Source organism: Solanum lycopersicum, chromosome 9, assembly GCF_036512215.1.
Source record: "Solanum lycopersicum chromosome 9, SLM_r2.1".
Lineage (NCBI taxonomy): Eukaryota > Viridiplantae > Streptophyta > Magnoliopsida > Solanales > Solanaceae > Solanum > Solanum lycopersicum.
This window is the reverse complement of record NC_090808.1, coordinates 69422808-69442277: the sequence shown is the minus strand read 5'-3', so window position 1 is coordinate 69442277 and position 19470 is coordinate 69422808. Positions and strand designations below refer to the sequence as shown.

Genomic DNA, 19470 nt, shown 5'->3' with positions numbered 1-19470 from the left:
ACAAGAAGAAATCAGTGAATGAGCAACTGATTTATATTTATCTCCAATCATATGATACATAAAAAGAGTGTATCAATGAAAACAAACGTAGCAAATAGTAGTTGTGTTACAACAAAAGAGAAATGGGCTAGCAAGACTTGAGTGGCTGCAACAATTAGCTATCATCAATCTGAGTGTTGTTTGACGAGGTGTAAACGATCACATCCTTCAATCTGTATGATTTCTTCCTTCATTCTCACAGCTGAATCCTCCAGAGATACTTTCCAGGACCCAATCAATTTAATCTGTTCCAATGTGGGAATATCAGCAAAGCTAACTGGGATCTCCTCTAGGTCACCGCACTTCTTTATAACGAGTGTTTCAAGCAACGGAAATGATTCCTCTGAGACATCCCACCTTGATATATTTAACTTCACCAGTTTCAACAACTTAAGTTTATGGAACGTCATATCTCCAAGGCACCACTCTTCTGATTGAGGAAAACACACATCCTGTAATCGGAGATATTCCAGGCTTGGTAGTCCCGCAATGAAGGGAATAACACTTTCTATATGAATTCCTTCAAGTACCAACTTATTTAAATTTGAAGGCAACTGTAACCCGGATAGAGTGCGGGGACGCACAAAGGAAAGTTGAAGTTGTTGAAGCTGGGTAAGATTCTCCAATTTGGGACAAAAAGGCTCTTCATTATTCCCAAAATATGTGATTTGAAGTTGTTGAAGATTAGGACACCTCGTTGATAACACATCCACCCTATCAAATTGTATAATATTCTTTAATATCCTCAAATTTTCCAATTTAGAGGATCCTTCAGAGAGCCCCTGCTTATCAAATTCAGCCTTACCAAAATGAGCATGCCTTAATTTTTTCATTTCCCAAAAAGACACTGGTAACCCTATACCATAAGGAAAATTCTTTACAATGAAAGTTTCTATATGGGGAAGATGTGATCCTGGATCAAAATAGAATTTATCAGCCTGAACTGCGAGGTACTTCAGCTGATTTAGTGGTTTGAATGTAGCTAACGACAAAAATTCCACAGTATAAGAACTCAAATCCAAGACTTTAAGAAGTCGCAATTCACTAATCTGACAGAAGAGAATCACATCAATAGATTCTGCTCGATTGGTCGTTATCAATGACCTCAAGTGTTGATGGAAAGGCTTCTGTGTTTTGGAGACCAGAGATGCAAACTTGGAAAGCTCTTCACTAAAACTGAAGCTCACTCGAGTTCCCTTCCAATCCAAAGGTTGAAACTGGATATATTGACCCTTCACTGCAAGCATAAACTTTGCTTCTCTACTCTTTTCCAAGCAAAAGTGATGCACAACATCATGAACCTGACAGTATTTGACTTTACCCTTATAACTTCTCTTTGAAAGCATTACCATGTTACTGCTAATGAGATCCATCAAGTAACCTTCAGCTTCCTCTTCCATTAATGTACCAGATTCAGTGTTCTCCACGAATCCTTCAGCAATCCATAAACTTATCAATGTAGATGCTGGAATTCTTGCGTCCTCCGAAAACATTCCCATATAAAGAAGACAAGGCTTTAAACAGTGGGGTAAGTTATCAAAACTCAACTGCATAGTTGCCAGACTATATTCTTCGAACTCACTGTCAAGATAGTCAAATAAAGCATCTTTCACCTCATTCCACCAAGATTCTTCCATTTTCCTTTTTTTGATTATTCCAGCTACCAAGACAACCACTAGGGGCAGTCCTTTGCATTTTTCTGCTACTGCTTGACTCACATCTTGTAGTTCAGGCGGGCAATCTTCCTTTTGAAACACTTTTTTCTGCAACAATTGGCAACTCTCTTCTGTTGTGAGGAATGGAAGAGAATAAGGATCAGTATGGTACTTGACTTGCTTACCCACTTCTTCAAGTCGAGTTGTTACGACTATTCTGCTTCTAATTCCAACATCTGGAAAAGAAAGCCTTAAGTCATCCCATACCATACAATCCCACATATCATCCAATACAATGAGATATCTCTTTCCCATTAATTTTCTCCTCAACATGTCGGCAAGAACGTCAACCGTAGCTCCATTGTCGTTGAAACCTGTAACTTGACTAAAAATATCTTGTAATAACTCTCTCTGATTATACGTTTGAGAAATGATGCACCATGCTCGAACATCAAAGCGAGAAACAATAATGTCATTATTGTACAACTTTCTAGCAATTGTCGTTTTCCCTTGTCCTCCCATGCCTACAATTGGGACAACGTCTAGCTCATTTGTACCTCTAATCAGATAATCAATTAGTTCTTCTGCTTTATTCTCAAAACCCACTACCTCCTCATCAGTTACAAGATTGCTATGTCGATCCGGCAGATGTTTTAATGGAGCAGCCACATAATGAGGATTAAGAGGAATGTCCGCTGACCACATCTCAGTCACCTCTGCATTAATTTGCTTGATCTCTTTTACAATTGTAGGAAGTGAGCAAAAAATATGCAAAAAAACATTATACTGAGCAAGAATAGAATCAATAGCAACCTCAGCCTCACATGCCAAATTGATGGTACGTCTCTGAAGATCTTTAGGAATGTTATGTTCATGGTGCACGACATCACTGAAAATGGATGAGAGCTCCTTCTCTAAAATGGATGCAAGAGATGATAGCTCTTTCTCCAAATTCCCTAAAAGAGGTTTCGTCAGGAAACCTAATCCGGACTTAGATGTCGACATCTCATTCAGTTTCCTTAAAAGAGAATCCAGAAAGCTCAATCCACCAAAGGTGGGGAACTGAGATGGAGTAAATTTTAAGGATTTGTAGTACGTCTCAACTTGTGCCTTCAGATCTTTAGTCTTCTCCAATATCTGTATTGAGCAAAGACTTATGTTGCTAGTTTCATCTTTGTTTATTGATCTAGGAAGAAGCTTTTGAATTACATATAGAATATCACCCGCTATAGCTCCAACCTTTAACAAGACCTCTTTCAACCAGTTACCATTAATAACATGATTTGACACATCAGCATCAAGGAAAACCAACAAGAACTCTATTGCCACATCGATATTTTGAGCAGCGATATTATTAGGAAAATTCTCGAGCTTTTTGTTTCTGAGATACATCAACAGATTGTGGAGATGATGTGAAAATCCTTTTGGTAATTTCTTGTCCTTGAAAGTTTTTGATCGAGTAAACTTTGAAGCCTTTACTTCACCATGAAAAAGCTTCTTCATTTCCAGCTCCACAAACACAATCAATGATAATAGGTAAGGAGGTTTACTAAAGTTGTCATTTTCATCATTAAGTTCACCCTCAGCGACATAATCTAATACGGCCACACAATATTGTCCCACAGTGTTAGTCATGAACTGAATTCGAATCTCCAAACATTCCTGCTTCTCATAGTCGACATAACCATTTATCTCTGTGGCATATATGTATTTCAAAAATCTCATTTTCTTTTGAACAATTTTCAGTTCCTTTATAGATCGATGTATTGCAAGTTTTCTTTTGGAATGGCAGGACCTACCCTTTTGCAAGAACATCATCAGTACATCATTTAGAAATTTTTCCAGACAATCCATATATTTTGACAGATCAAAATCATTCAACTCATAATTGCGACTTAAACTGGCCGTATTACCTTGAAAGAATTCCAACAAATGTGATTCTAGCCTTTCTAGATTAAGGTTAGTTTTACATTTATGTGGAATCCTACCCAACACCCGGTGAAGTATTTCCCCAGTCAATTTGGCCATCTTTGTGAGTTTGACTAAGGAATCAGGCAAAAGAACATCATGATACTTTGTAAAGGTTCTAAAAACTCTTAGCACCATTTCAAGTTCCTCAATTCGCAATATGTCGAACCAATCCAGATCACCTCCACTCTTGATCCTTCTCAGGTGCTCTAACATTTCCTCAATTTCATTTTCAGCCATTTTCTCCCTGCAAGTTCACCAACTTTTCCAATTAGGTTCTTGAAGCCCATCTTAATGCTTTTGAAAAGTTGTACATATTATTAACCTTTGCTCAAATATATAAAAACATCCCTAAACTTGTTAACCCTTCATAATGTATAGTATGATAGATACAACATATGGCTAACATTGTTTGATGTTGTTTAATAATATTTTTATTGTTTAGTTTGACTGTATTGTAATTTATAAATTTATAAAATATCCTTAATTATTTAGGATATGAGGTTTTGATTAGAATTAAAGGGTAAAATAGTAATATGAAATATTATCTAAGGATATGATTGGGAAAAAAAATTAAGAAACAATAAACACACCAAATGGTTGTTCCATAAAATGGGGGGCTTCATTTTTAGTAATAATTAAAACAAACATTGTAGGTATGGTAAAGATACAATACAATGGAAAACAATGATTCAAACAAAGTGTTAAACAAACATCATTGGCTGATGCGGAACCAAATTTTGTGAGGGGTATTGATAGATAATTGTTGTTTCAGAACTCATTAGTCCAATTTATAGAGAAAATGTTCGAGATTAATTATGTTTTACTTCAAGTCATATGAAAGACATTAGAAAACAAATGAGACTAACACAGTTTTTCTTCATTCTTCAATCAAAATCATTACAATACTAACACAATCAAAGACATTACAATAGTTGATCAAAATCAACCAACAATGTTTAAAAGGAACAAATTATGGGTGATTCAATAATTGAATAGGATAAAAGGAGTAGTTGAGCTACTTGAGGAAAAAAAAAACAAAGTTTAGAAATCTATTTATGAGTTCGTCTTTTACTATTTTACATCTTATTTACCCTTTTGTAATGTCATGTAACTAACAATTATTATCTCATAAAATTCTCTTTTTCACGAGATAGTAACTAGATCATTTGCAAAATCAACTCTCTAATTATGTATCTATGGGAAAAAGATGACTTACAGTTAGTTAACGAATATCTTCAATTCTGAATCAATCGTTAAAAGGAGAAGAAGAGATGAAATATTAAAACTTCAAAGCAAGTTTTATCATCCTAGAGAAAAAACAAACATTATGAGGTAAAAAAGAGAGTAATAATTCTCAGATTTGGATTCCAACAAAGATATATTTCTGAGTTTGTGAAATTAGAAAAAAATTCATTGAAATAAAATGAGTGAAAGTTTGAAGGTTTGAAGGAAGAAGGAGGAGTATTATTTTCTTTCTCACTAGTAATTCTTATACCTAACAAGAGATGAATATTATGTGGTAGCTGTAAAGTGGCTTAATAATAAACCTATATTATTTGTCTTTTTCCTGAGGGTTTGTTTGGTTGGTACAAGTTCTCTCGAGAGTTATTATAAGTTACTCCGCTACGTATATGAGATCATAATTAATTATCTATTTTATTACTATAATATAAATAATGAGACACATAATTTAAGAATTACTTAATATATCTTCTATCAAATACAAGATAAAATAATTCTATATTTTATACTTCACACCAGATGACTCTTTAGGAAAATCCCCCAAAATTTTATCTATTTGTTAGTTTCATACTTAAGCTTTGCACTTCTATGATATTTTCTTAGCATATAATAAGGGGTTTTATGGTTGGGCATTGGGTCGGACATGAAATCATATCATCATCATCATATATTATCATAATAATATTATTATAAGTGAAAAACTCTGAATTGAAAAGTTGAATTACTATTTTAACTTTGTATTAAATTAATATTTAATTAATTAGTTAATATTTAATTAGTTAATTGAAATATTAAATTATCTCATTTTAATAAAATAATTAATAACTTTTGTACTTCCTTAGATTAATTCCTAATTAATTATCTAATTTAATAATATTTATCATCAATATTTATATTTAATTTAATCACCATCATATCATATAATCAACATATATAATAATAATAATAATAATAATAATAAAAATATTAATAAAAGTGGAAGAAATTTTAGGCAAAAATTAGATTATATTTTTGTCCCTACTCGGATATAAATACTATTAATCGTCTAATATATTTCTTAAGATTATTTTTTTACGGCAGCTTATGATTTTAAGTTTTTCTTTTTCATTTTGAAATTAAGATTGTCGAAGTATGTGATCTTCTCATTTATAAAACCTTAAGCTATTAAAAAGAGCATATTTTTATTATTTAACTATATTTTTAACATGCATTTCTTGACCAAATGGTGTTAGAACTATTAGACTAAGAATAATCGTCTAGTCAAATGTCATAAACCAAACAAGGATATATTAGTAGTATATATGTATATATCTATACACACTCGCTCTATGGTAGAGAAAAGAAGTAGAGAGCAGAGTACATGAGAAAATAATAATCCTAATATCCACAAACTTTTTGACCCCCCAAGTCTTATTACCTATGTTTGAAAAATTATCATATAAGACCATTTTTATAACTTAATAATCATGGAATTAAGTAAGCGTTACGAAAATTTAGTAACTCCGCCGAAATTTCAAATCATGTTTTAAAAAATAAAAAAAAAATTGAAATTAATCTCATCTATTCGGAACTGTATCGTCATATTACATATTCAAATGAAGAAGTTTTAGTAACTCAATTTTCTTCGTTTTTTTTTGGTGAGGATCTGATTTCATTTTGAAAGAAATTTCAGCTAAATTATCCCACCTTGTTAAGTCAATGAAGTTTCACAATTTGCAAAGGATTTATCTTGTTAATTATCAGGAAATTCAAAAGCACAAGTACAAAAGTTTGAAAAATTCACGATTTGCTTATGTCATGCAATATTTTGAACTTCTAACATTATACTAGCAAAGTAACTTTTAACGTTATCGAGAAATTTAATTTAAATACAAAAAGGAAAATTACTTTTTGCCTTTAAGTAGAGTTTATTTTATTTACTTGTCATATTATTATTATGTCGACTTCATATAGAGTACATTTTATTTAATTCTCATACAAATTAGTGTGTCACCAAGACAAATCAAGGAAAACCTCAATTAGAGGTACCTTACAGGAAAAAAGCAAAGCGCGTGCTATAATGATACATATATGCAACACCACCATACACAAGTTATACAGTATTTGATTACATAAACATAGAAGAGGGGAATTATTCATTCACCAACACTCGAAACATATACATATACAAGTCCTGTCACAAAAGTAAAATTTTATTTTGAACAAAATAAACGCAAAACGAAATGAACCTAAGCTTAAACAAAAACTCTAGGGACAGATTCGATAGGTTTACAATCAACTTCTCTAAGGACAGTGCGAATGCCTTTGCCTCCAGCATTAGCAAGTGGGTGAACCCCATGGGACGGACCTTCCATATATGCCCTTTTCTCCCTTTCTTCATCAAAGGACACACCAAAACGCTTCTCCACATCTACATCCAATTTTATTTTTTAAAAGACGTAAAAATATAACAAATAAAATTGAACATGTGGATGTCGCTACATAACACACACAATTTTTATGTAGGCATGTAGGACAATTTGTTTTGTTCAATATATACTTGTACACATCTAAAGCCAAGTCACATCAAGTTAAAGGGTTTTTTTATTAATGATTTGTGTACCTTGAACAAGGTTCTGATCGAGTTGACCATCTCTAGTAAGCGCCATCATAACTTGAGGAATTCCCAAAGGAAGTGTATCACCTCTATCAACCTGCCAGAAATGTATCACTTTGCCATAAGTTTTCACCGTTTTTTCATGATCTTGTCGTTGAATCGGGCCTGGAACACCGGGCATGAACAAGACACCACTTTTCACCTCGTACAAGTGGGAATGCCAGAATTTCTTCTCGTCGTCTGGCAATGTCAAGAACAGCTCCTCCGATACGATGTACTCGAGCCCGATTAGACGAGCATCGGCATCAGGCCTGTCGTAAATGAGACACTGCCTGAACTCTTCATTTTGGTGTCCACAGAAGTGGTGCGCCTCCACTTGCCGTGTCATGTCGTGTCCGTAGAAATGGAACCTGAAATCGAAAGTGCATAGTTTCACGCTAGAGTCGTGGATTTGAGCCAGCTATCCAACTTAGAAAACTGTAAATAACATGAAGATTTTCCTAAAAATAGTATGAAAATTCTTACAAAATTTATTTTCACGCAAATTTTCATACTAATTTCTAAAAAAATCCTTATATAATTCTCACTTTTCTTCTGATGGTGCAGAAGTTAAATGTTCTTATTTTTTACCCCAAACTCCTATTGTCCAGCTTTGTTCACGAGTAACTTATAACACATATCAATCTACTCTCGTCTCAAAATAAATATATCCACCTATAACCCTAATATATTAAAAATTTTAAATTCGCCACTAGCGTTATCAGTGCTATAAATTTAGTTATAATAAAAAAACGAAGGATAGAATAATAGAAACTTAACGCGCAAAGATGTTGATGAATTTTGTTGATAGGACCAAATCCTTGAATAGTAGCTGTTGCAGTCTCAAGAATTGATGTTCCTGTCTGCGTAGGTTCACCTGGAACATCTGGATGAGTCGATATATTTATGCCTTCCATCTTTTTTTTTCTCTAAAATTTCAAAGAAAAAATCAGAATTTTGTTGTGTTGATCTGTTTACTTATTTTGGCCTTGAAAGAAGAGGCAGCTAGCTTATAGATAGGAATATGACTAGCATGCAGACTAACACGTGGCATGACACGTGGCAATACAACTGGTTACGTGGCAGTACAGATGTCTTATGTTTGGGTAATTTGAAAACTGACTCTTTCTGCTTATCCTTATGACTTGTTCTCTTAACTTTGTCTAGAATTACAAGTGTGACAAATATTGTTTCTTATAGGCTGTGACGTGTGATAATTTAGTTACTCACTTTGAGTATAACTAATATTTTATTTATGATCTTATAATAATTATACTAAATGTTATATTTACGTTCTTCATCGATTAAAAAGTGTGAAGAAGCTCTGTCGAAGAGCTTCAAGAAGAATGAAGAGGAAGAAGATTAAAGGGACGAGAGAATGATGAAGAATTGTATTTCTGTGTGTGTACATACAAGGATATCTATATATACAATTACATTTTTGAGTATACTATTTAGTCTAACTATTTTATTTAACTAATTAGTATATAGTTAACTAACTAACTAATTTCCTAACAAACTTAACAAACTAGAATATTGAAAGAATATTACAAGATTAGTATATAAGTTCTCTTAACACTCCCCCTCAAGCTAAGAATTGGAAAATACATTTTTCATTCCTAGCTTGACAATTAGTTCTTCGTGTTGAGGTTTGCACAGCCCTTTAGTAAGTATGTCAGCTTGTTGTTCTCTTGTTCCCAAGTGTTGTGTCTGAATAAGTCCTTCAAGTATCTTTTCTCTTACAAAATGACAATCTATGTCAAAATGTTTGGTTCTTTCATGGAATATTGGATGTGCTGCTATTTGGATAGCAGCTTTGTTATCACAAAATACTTTCACTGGCAACTTTATGTTCATTCCTAACTCTTTGAACAAGCCTTTTAACCAGACTATCTCAGCAACTGTAGTGGCCATACTCCTGAATTCAGCTTCTGCAGAGCTCCTTGATACTGTGCTTTGTTTCTTTGACTTCCAAGACACCAGTGCTCCTCCTAGTTTAATCATATAACCAGTAACTGACCTTCTTGTTTCTACACAAGCTCCCCGGTCAGAGTCACAATAAGCTACCATTTCATTGTTTTTGTTACTTGGCATAAACAATCCAAGGCCTGCAGTACCTTTTATATACCTCACTACTCTGAGTGCAGCTTCCATATGAGATGATTTAGGAGAGTGCATATATTGGCTAAGAACCTGTACAACAAAAGCTATATCAGGTCTAGTCATGGTTAAGTATAGTAACTTTCCTATTAGCCTCTGATATTTTCCAAACTCATCAAGAATTAAGTCTTCTGCATTAGTATTTTTCTCAATAACTTCATCAAACACAGTAGAAGTTAGCTTGTGATTAAACTCCAAGGGTGTAGAAGAAGGCTTACAACCTGCTAATCCCAACTCAGACACAAGTCCTAAAGCATACTTCCTTTGATTCATCAGTATACCTTCTTTAGATCTGGAGAATTCAATTCCAAGAAAATATTTAAGCTCACCAAGATCTTTCATTCTGAACCTTTGTTGTAGTTCCTTCCTTATTTGTTGTATATGATGCAAACTGCTCCCAGTAACCAGGAGATCATCAACATAAACCAAGATGACTAGAAGATCTTTACCTATGTTCTTAGTAAAAAGTGAGTAATCATAATGAGATTGTAAAAATCCTATATCAACTAAAGCCTCTGTTAGTTTTAAGTTCCATTGCCTTGGTGCTTGCTTCAGTCCATACAAGGACTTATGAAGCTTGCAAACCATATTTTTCTCCCCCTGGTTTGCAAAACCTTAAGGGATATGCATATAAACTTCTTCAGGAAGATCACCTTGAAGAAATGCATTGTGAACATCCATTTGAAATATAAACCAGCCACATGAAGCAGCTAAAGCCACTACTGACCTTACTGTAACCATTTTAGCTACTGGTGAGAATGTCTCAGTATAGTCTAAGCCTTCCTTTTGATTGTATCCTTTTGCTACTAACCTGGCTTTATATCTCTTAACTTCTCCAGATGCTTTATACTTAACTTTAAACACCCACTTACAGCCAATAGGAACCTTTGTTGAAGGTAAAAGAACAATAGACCAAGTATTATTGTCTTCTAGAGCATTAATCTCATCTCTCATGGCATTCACCCAATGAGTATCTTGACAAGCCTCTTTATATGTATGAGGTTCAGGAATAAGAGAATATGCAGCAAGAGATGCTCTATATGTAGGGGCTAGTTTAGAATATGTAATATACTGTGACATATGATATAAACATGCACTTTGTGCACTTTGAGTCACATATGAGTCCATCCAAATAGGTGGTTTAGATTGTCTAGAGGATCTTCTTAGAGGAACTAATGGTGCTGTAATGTTAGAGGAAGTCTGAGGTTGTGTAGAAGTTGTAGGATTTAAACCTGGAATGAAGGTTTTATCAGATTCTGATTCAAATGACTCAGTACATGAGCTATCTTGAAGATCTAGAACAGGAAACAGATGATCTGGAAATGATTGAAGACTCTTGAAAGGGAATATATCTTCTTTAAACACGGTGTCTCTGCTTATAAAAAAAGATTTGCAAGCCAAGTTATATAAAATATAACCTTTCTTGTTCATAGAATACCCCATATGCACAGCTGGAACAGCTCTAGGTGCAAACTTGTCTAAAACTTTAGGATCTGTAGCATAGCATAAACTTCCAAACACTCTAAGATGCTGAAGACTAGGAGCTTGTCCAAACAACTTTTCAAAAGCACTCTGTCCTTGTAACAACACAGTAGGTAATCTGTTCAGTATATATATTGCAGTAGTAACACAAAATCCCCAAAACTGTAGAGGTACACCAGCCTGAAACCTTAGTGCTCTTGCCATGTTAAGAATAGACCTATGCTTTCTCTCAACTACTCCATTCTGTTGAGGAGTATACACACATGAACTTTGATGTATAATGCCATTAGCTTTGAATAGATCATCCATTTGACCATTAACAAACTCTGTTCCATTGTCTGTTCTTATACACTTAATGCCTACTCCAAACTGATTTCTTACCAAGTTTACAAACTCTGTTAACACTACCACAGTATCTGACTTAGTGTGTAATAAGAAAATCCAAGTATATCTGGACATATCATCTACAAGAGTTAAAAAATACCTTTTGCCATCATGATTAGGTACTCAATAGGGTCCCCATACATCACCATGTATAATATCAAAAACTGAACTTGAATGAGAAAGACTAGTAGGAAAAGGCAGTCTTGATTGCTTGGCAATTGGACATATAGAACAATGATGATCATGCATAGACACAATGTTTAATTCCTTTATTCTACTTAACACTTTGAGAGGAGCATGTCCAAGTCTTTTATGCCATAAGCTACTTACAGAATCAACAGAAGAATTAAAGCTAACAGGTCTAATCCTTTTACATACAACTTCCTTTGCATATTCTTCAGAAGAACCTTGATCATTTGAAGGCTTTGTTGTGGCAGCAGTATTGAGGATATACAATCCTTGATTCTCTTTACCAATCCCCAGGACCCTCCCATTGAAGAGATCCTGAAAAATACAAAAATCAGGAAAAAACACTATTGCACACTTCAACTGTTTTGTTAGTTGTGACACTGCTAGAAGATTATACTTGAATTCTGGAACAAACAACACATCCTTTACTACTTTGTCTTTAAGAATCAAAGATTCACCAATATGACTAATAGACACCTGATCACCAATAGGTAAATTAACTCTCATACCTCCCTGAACATCAAGATTTGCAGACTGACTCATTAAACCAAAGTTGTGAACCATATGATTGGAAGCACCAGTATCTATAATCCAATTAATATGTGACATGTCAGACATTAGAGCTGTAACATTACCTGATGTTCCAGATACAGCTGCAGTAGCTACATTGGCCATTGTATCCACTTCCTTATTCTTCCCTTTTCTCAGCATCTGTAATATCTCATAGTATTGTTCTTGAGTAAACATTGACACACCCTGGCCTAAAGTAGTGTCATTAGATGACTCATTTGTTCTAGTATTTGATCTTGAAGTTGAGTCTACCATTCCAGATTCATTTTTAGCAGAAGCAGCATTATTTGCATAAGAAGATACTCCTCCTTTCTTCTTTGGATAACCATGAAGATTATAACAAGTTTCTTTTGTATGTCCTTTATAATGACAGAATTCACAATAGAGTTGAGACTTTCCTGTAGTGTAACCAGTTCTTCCATCTCCATACCCCTTATTTCTATATCCATTATTCTGAAAATTAGAAATTCCCCTTCCAGTTCCCGAGGAAGTTGTATTATTGTTGTGGTATCCACCATGTCCAGACTGAGAAGAACTAAAAGACATTCTATTACTCATCAATGCTGTTTCAGATACAGCTTCTGCAGATGAAAATGTATTTCCTGCACCATGTATTCTTTGACTCTCAACATTAACAATCATAGCATATGCTTGATTTACACTTGGGACTGGAATCTGCATCAAAATTTGGCTTCTTGCATGAGCATAAGACTCATTAAGCCCCATCAGAAATTGCCATAATTTTTGAAATTGTAAGTGTTCAATGTATTGTTTAGACTCAGGACAGGCACATGAAGGACAAGGAATCAAAGTTTCAGCCTCATCCCATAACTCTCTCAATCTTGAAAAATAGATTGACACAAAAGAAGTTTCTTGTGACATAGTAATTAGTTCTTTGTGAAGGTAAAAGGCCCTAGATGCATTTACTTTATCAAATCTTTCACGTAGATCTTCCCACACTGAATGAGCATCAGATCCATAGATCACTGTACTAATCAAACTTTTAGACACAGTATTCATAATCCATCCAAGAACAATTGCATTGCATCTATCCCATACATCATGTAAACATTCAGAATACGTCTCCTTTCTACAAGTTCCAAGTAGAAATCCTAACTTGTTCTTTCCTAGTAACACAAGTTTTAAAGATTTGCTCCACAAAGAATAGTTTTCAGAACCCAACAATTGAATTGAAATCAGAACAGAACCTTGAGTATCTGAAGGGTGTATAAAGAGGGGATGATTGTGATCTATTTTGGCAGTATTTGCGACTGGAAATTGTTGTGGAACTTCACTTGAAGCTCCGTCTCCAGTTGAAGGCATGATTTGATCAATTTCAACAGCTAACAGTCTTTGAATTAGACAGACTCTCGACTTTCAACTCAAGATTCTTAGAACTCTTGTCTTCAGATTATGAAGAAACTAACTCAGAGATTCAACTCTTCCGTAGCTCTGATACCATGTGAAGAAGCTCTGTCGAAGAGCTTCAAGAAGAAGAAGAGGAAGAAGATTAAAGGGACGAGAGAATGATGAAGAATTGTATTTCTGTGTGTGTACATACAAGGATACATACCTATATATACAATTACATTTTTGAGTAATACTACTTAGTCTAACTACTTTATTTAACTAATTAGTATATAGTTAACTAACTAATTAACTAACTTCCTAACAAACTAGAATATTGAAAGAATATTACAAGATTAGTATATAAGTTCTCTTAACAAAAAGTTATATCCAATCACTTTAGTAGCAAAATTGCATACCTTATAAAATTCAGATTTGATCAAAGTTTAGTAATTTTCTCAAAGTTCTAGTTATGAATTTATATTTTGATATATATCGTGTTGTTTTGCTATGCTACAACTTGTCATGTCAATTTTTCATCTTCATGAAATGGTAAGGCTTGCTGTTGCCAAAATCTTTTTGGGCCAAGCCCATCAACTTTCCAATATCCAATTCTGACTGAACAAGCCCAATATGAGATGACATGATTGTAACAAACCCTAATATTCACATCCTAACTATCGATGTGGGAACTCAACATCAGGGTATCAATTGACACTTCCAACCGCCACTGTCACAATAATCCTAATAAATCTGAGTACATCATAGATGTTTATCAAGTCAAACATCAACAGTTATGAAACACCATTATAGTGACAAATTCCAAATTTCTATCGATCTGGGAACTCAACATAATCAAGGGAGACGTCGTTTAATTTTGTAAACGATAGTATTAGATATGAAAAAGTGAATTTTTAGTTATGTATTAGGATGCCAAAAACCTATCTATGACATCACATTTAACTGTTCCTTTTAATTTTGGCACCAACTTTTCTTACACTAATTAAGTAATATAAGTATGAAACAACTTTGGCAGCTTTACGATCCTTGACGCATTTCCAACTGAAAAGAAGAAACCAAATCAAGGGTGTGTTTGGCTTGGAGAAAACAAAAACAATTCCATGTTTGGTTTAATTTTTTTTCTAAAAAATACTTTCTCTAAAAAAAAATATTAGTCCAATGCACAGAGAAAAAAACAAACAAGATTAAATGAATGACATACAATATTTTTTTTTAACCAAATACACCCTAAGAAGTAGCTAAAACTAACAACGTGACTCCAAAGCAAAGCTTGCATGAAAAATCTGAAGCCTTGCATTTCACGTGCCTCTTACAAACGACTCTTATTATTAAATTGAAAATTTTCGATTATCAAATACACAACAACTAAACAAAAAAAAAAATCATCAATGAACACTCAAGAAATTCAACAATCAAATTCTACACAAATCCAAAGTGTTGAAATATCAATTCAAAATCTCATAAAAAATTGGGAGAAAAAGCAAAGATGGAATTTCTTTATCATGAATAATCCTTCACAACAACCAACAAAACAACAATGGAGAACAAATTTAACAAAGTTTTTAGAATCCACACCTCTTAGAATTTTCACCATTGTGTTACTCATAATTGATCTTGTATTCACAAGTCTTGAGCTCTCTTCATCTTTGATATCCTGCCCCCAAAACCGGAACGCGATAAATCAAGAAACGAAAGAGGTTTGGTATCATTGGGCAGGTAATATTAGATAGTCTGTAATATTATATATGAAGTAGCATTTTCTTGTATCAAAATGAAAAAATGAGTTTAAAAGCCTTTATATTATAATATTATTAGTTACATCGAACAAATTTTATAGCTAATTCACGTTTTTTACCATAGAGGTATATGTAGCTTTATTGTTTCCTATAACTTTAAATTAATTGTTCTATTTAAAACATAGTCACAACTTACAATTGTATTTAAATTTTAGTTACTTTTTTTCTTCTTGATTTTCCTTGTTGTTAGCCCTTATACAACATTTCTACGAAAGATATTATATTTCACGTTTCAAAGCTTTAATTCAATTCTATTTTTCTATTTTCCTAACAGGTATAGGGATCTTGGGATTGTTATTTTTGAAGAATGTAGGCCTTATTGTAGGTCTAGGGTGCGCGTTTTTTCGAAGACCAGGGTACTTGTTAGATGGCATAGTGGTTATGGTGGCATTATTTTTGGAAGCATATTTGGAAAAAAATGGAGGAGGATTACTTGTTGTTGTTAGCTTATGGAGAGTTGTTAGAGTTGTTGAAAGTGCTTTTGAGTTAAGTGATGAAGCAATGGAAGCACAAATTGAAGAAATTGTTTGCCAATTTGAAGAATTGAAAGAAGAAAATAAAAGATTGATGGATAGTGTTGTTGAGAAAGATAAACAAATTCAAATACTTCAACAAGAATTGGATCAATACAAAAAATCAACTTACTAGAATTTTATCTTGTTTTTAGGTACTACTTTTATACATATATATATTTATATAATCGATAGAAACTTTAAATTATCTGAATAAGTAAAAAATCATATCAAAGATTTCCCAAAAAGCAGATTGAACATGAAAAATTAGCTCATATTAAATATTAGTTCAACGTCAATTGATACTTCTTGATCTTATGCATATTATTCCTTTAATTAAGGATTCTTGTAATAAAATATATGAATATCGAACATGAATAAATTATGTCAGCTTGGTACCCAAGTGACATAAATTGTCAAAACTCTCCAGTTTATTGCCCACTGAATGAATAAAGAGCTGGTCCATATATATTAAGAACCTGTTTGGCCTTTGATTCCATTCCCTTTGTTTGATTTTTTCCCTGCAAAAGCTTTTAGCTTTTCGTAGACTTTTAGTGACCAATGAAACTTTACTTATTGACCAATTAAAACTATATGATAAATTAATAACAAGCTTTTGAAATGTAATTCTTATTTTTTGAGTTTATATGAAAAAGATATGATTTAAAGTATGTCAATCTTTTGAATTTTATATCTGAACTAATTATGTATGTTAGTTTTCTATTTGAACTATTATCACTTGAATCTCTTTTCTATTGAAGTATCATCATCTTTCTGAAGCAAATGATAGTTATGGCTTGTTTTAATGAATAATTGATGATAGTTTAATTCGAACACATGATAGTTCAATTATAAAATTTGAAAAAAATCAAAATACTAATAGATGTGTTTTGTCCCTTTGCTCTTCTTTTTTATGTGAAACTCAATTGATCTTTACTTACTTTTAGGGATCGAGCTAGAAGTTTAATTACGGATTCAAAAGAACCCAATCTATTTTGTATAATAGATATATTTGTGTGAAGAAATTCATTAAATATATATTCATATTATTATTATAACTTGACGAAGTCGTATTTCTTTAATTCAAAACCCATAAATTAAAAGTTCTGCTCGCTTCTAACATCACATATTAATCAAAAGCAATCGCATTAATTAATTATGTGGGTATAGTATCCATCGTTTTAACCTAATATATAATCTTAAATATGAACTTTTTATATATAAAAGATTGATTTCTTTTGTAATTATGTAGGAAAAAGGGAGGAAGTTATAAGCAACTTGTAAATTAATATAATTGAACCCTAGTTTGCCTATCCTCCATCTATTCATTCGAGGTGGGAATAAAAAAATAAAAAAATTAACACCTTCTTTTATTAAAAATATTATAACCTTCCAATTATAGTCGTCATATTCTCAAAGGGAAAAGGGTGCAACTTGTGCAATTTTAAGTACACTTAATTAGGTCATATACATGCATCTAGTTGTTGAATCGATGTGAGAGTTGAAATAAATTATTATTAAGAGAAAATAGTGGGGAAAGGGTTGAAATTTGTGTAATTTAGAACCAATATTTGTACAATAAAGTTATTCAATTGATGTAAGAGTTAGAAAATTGTGATAACAGACAGACACTCCAAAAAAAAAAATATATATGTAAGGGTACAACTTGGTTGATTTGATTTTTAAAATTTTAAATCGTTTAGTCATTGAACTGAGGTTCATATAAAAGAATGGTTTATACTTACATATAGCGGTCTAGGTCATTAATTGTCAATTTTAATATAGAATATGCTATTTTTTTTAAAAAATGAACAAGAAGATTTAAATGAAAGATATTCTTTTTTACCAATAATATAGGTAGAATTAGTAAGTTTCTAAGATAAGCAATTAATTTTTTTTTTCTTCTTTTCTAATCTCTGTGGGTATATTTATGAGAATAAGGGTATGTTTGGCCTGTTTAGGTTTGGTAATTGAGTATTTAAGGTTCAAAACTTCAAATAAAGTTAGCATATGATCACTTTCTCGAGTATACTTTTTTCTAAACTATAAACTATAGTGTTCAAGTTTATGTATAAAAAAAAATGTTAGTGTTCAAATAAGGTAGGCATAAGACTTTTTGAGATAGACCAATAAATAATTTATCAGAAAAAAATAATTTTCACACTAGGAAATGTCAATACGTATAATAATAATAAAAATACTTGACATGATCCATACAAATATAATATAATACACAGGACATAATATGTTAAATTAAATTTAAAAAAAAAAGACATACTATGTTCTAGGAAAAGTGCATATGAACATGAAAAAGAAAGAATTATTCAATATGAAAAAGAAAAAAGATAATTAATCTTCTAATTATTTATCAAGGAAATAACAAATTGTCATATATAATTATTATTGGCAGAATCCTAAAATTTACAAATATTGATGATTCTTTTAATTATGAAAAATAGTTTAGGGACTTTATATTACTTATATTAAATGGAATATTTCTTAAATTACAAAGGTTATACTTTCTCTACTCCATTTTATTTGTATATAAATATTAATGAAAGGATTATTTGACTAAATTAGCTTTATTTACTCCTTTTAATTTAATATATAGACTTGCCTCTTTGTAAAGTAGCAATATGCATGCAGACTTATTAACCTACTTGCAGTACAGTACTCTCTTTGTATTAATTTATGAGATATTTTTCAAACTTTAAATGCTAAACAATTTTCTTAATCACTATCTTTTTATATGTTTTATAAGTATTTAAATCACTAATGAAAAATAATTACTATAATACTATTTTCTATAATGATCCTTGAGGAATACAAACAAACTTCTCGTGACTTGAGTATATATACGTGCAATTGCTAGTACAGTGTACTACATATAGTGTTGCTTCACATGCATTGCTTTGGCACACCACATTGAGCAGCAAGTTGAACAATATGGATTGAGGCCGGGTCAGGCCTGCACCTTTTCGGATCGACCCGGTGAGGACCCGCCAAACGAAACCAATGTAGAAGAGGAAGGGGCCGGTTAATTAGGCAAAGTATGTGTCTGTGGAGAATAGATTGTATGAACAGACCTTCGTTATTATAGAATGATTATTATGATTAAAGCAGAATGACAAGAAAATATGACAACTGAATAATAAAAAATCGATAGTATAAACACATAAAAGAATAAGAAACTACATGATTATTAATACTATTACTGAAAACGAGAATTGGGAACGAGAAGACTGACCCCACCTCTCCCGTACATATAGTTAGGGGTGTACATGGGCCGGTTTGGTTTTTCATTAATAATAATCTAAACCAATTCTATTAAATCTAAAAATCAAATCAAACCACATAAAGTCAAGTTTTTTCAGTTTTGACTTTAGTCGGTTCTTTTGATTTTTTGATTTTTTACAATTATACGGTGTTTGAAAAAGTGATCCAATATATTCTCAGTTATCTGTGTG

At 32.4% G+C, this 19470-nt stretch overlaps 4 protein-coding genes across 4 annotated transcripts; 1 reads left to right on the top strand and 3 right to left on the bottom strand.

Moving 5' to 3' along the window:
* Positions 1-15: 15 nt before the first annotated feature.
* Positions 16-5186, bottom strand: LOC101248920 (protein spotted wilt resistance-5). The gene is made up of 2 exons (XM_004247995.5): positions 4882-5186; positions 16-3909 (listed from the first exon to the last, which is right to left on the bottom strand). Exon 2 carries the CDS (start codon positions 3900-3902, stop codon positions 165-167), a length of 3738 nt encoding a protein of 1245 aa, XP_004248043.1. The 5' UTR covers positions 3903-3909; positions 4882-5186; the 3' UTR covers positions 16-164.
* A 1805-nt stretch (positions 5187-6991) lies between these two features.
* LOC101262752 (oil body-associated protein 1A) lies at positions 6992-8539 on the bottom strand. Its single transcript, XM_004247956.5, has 3 exons — positions 8323-8539; positions 7510-7913; positions 6992-7317 (listed from the first exon to the last, which is right to left on the bottom strand). Exons 1-3 carry the CDS (start codon positions 8457-8459, stop codon positions 7142-7144), a joined length of 717 nt encoding a protein of 238 aa, XP_004248004.1. The 5' UTR covers positions 8460-8539; the 3' UTR covers positions 6992-7141.
* A 593-nt stretch (positions 8540-9132) lies between these two features.
* LOC109121102 (uncharacterized mitochondrial protein AtMg00810-like) lies at positions 9133-10290 on the bottom strand. Its single transcript, XM_019215596.1, has one exon. It carries the CDS (start codon positions 10288-10290, stop codon positions 9133-9135), a length of 1158 nt encoding a protein of 385 aa, XP_019071141.1.
* A 4748-nt stretch (positions 10291-15038) lies between these two features.
* LOC104649439 (uncharacterized) lies at positions 15039-16425 on the top strand. The gene is made up of 2 exons (XM_010328631.3): positions 15039-15411; positions 15766-16425. The coding sequence occupies exons 1-2, from the start codon at positions 15084-15086 to the stop codon at positions 16137-16139; spliced, it is 702 nt and encodes a 233-aa protein (XP_010326933.1). The 5' UTR covers positions 15039-15083; the 3' UTR covers positions 16140-16425.
* Positions 16426-19470: the final 3045 nt, after the last annotated feature.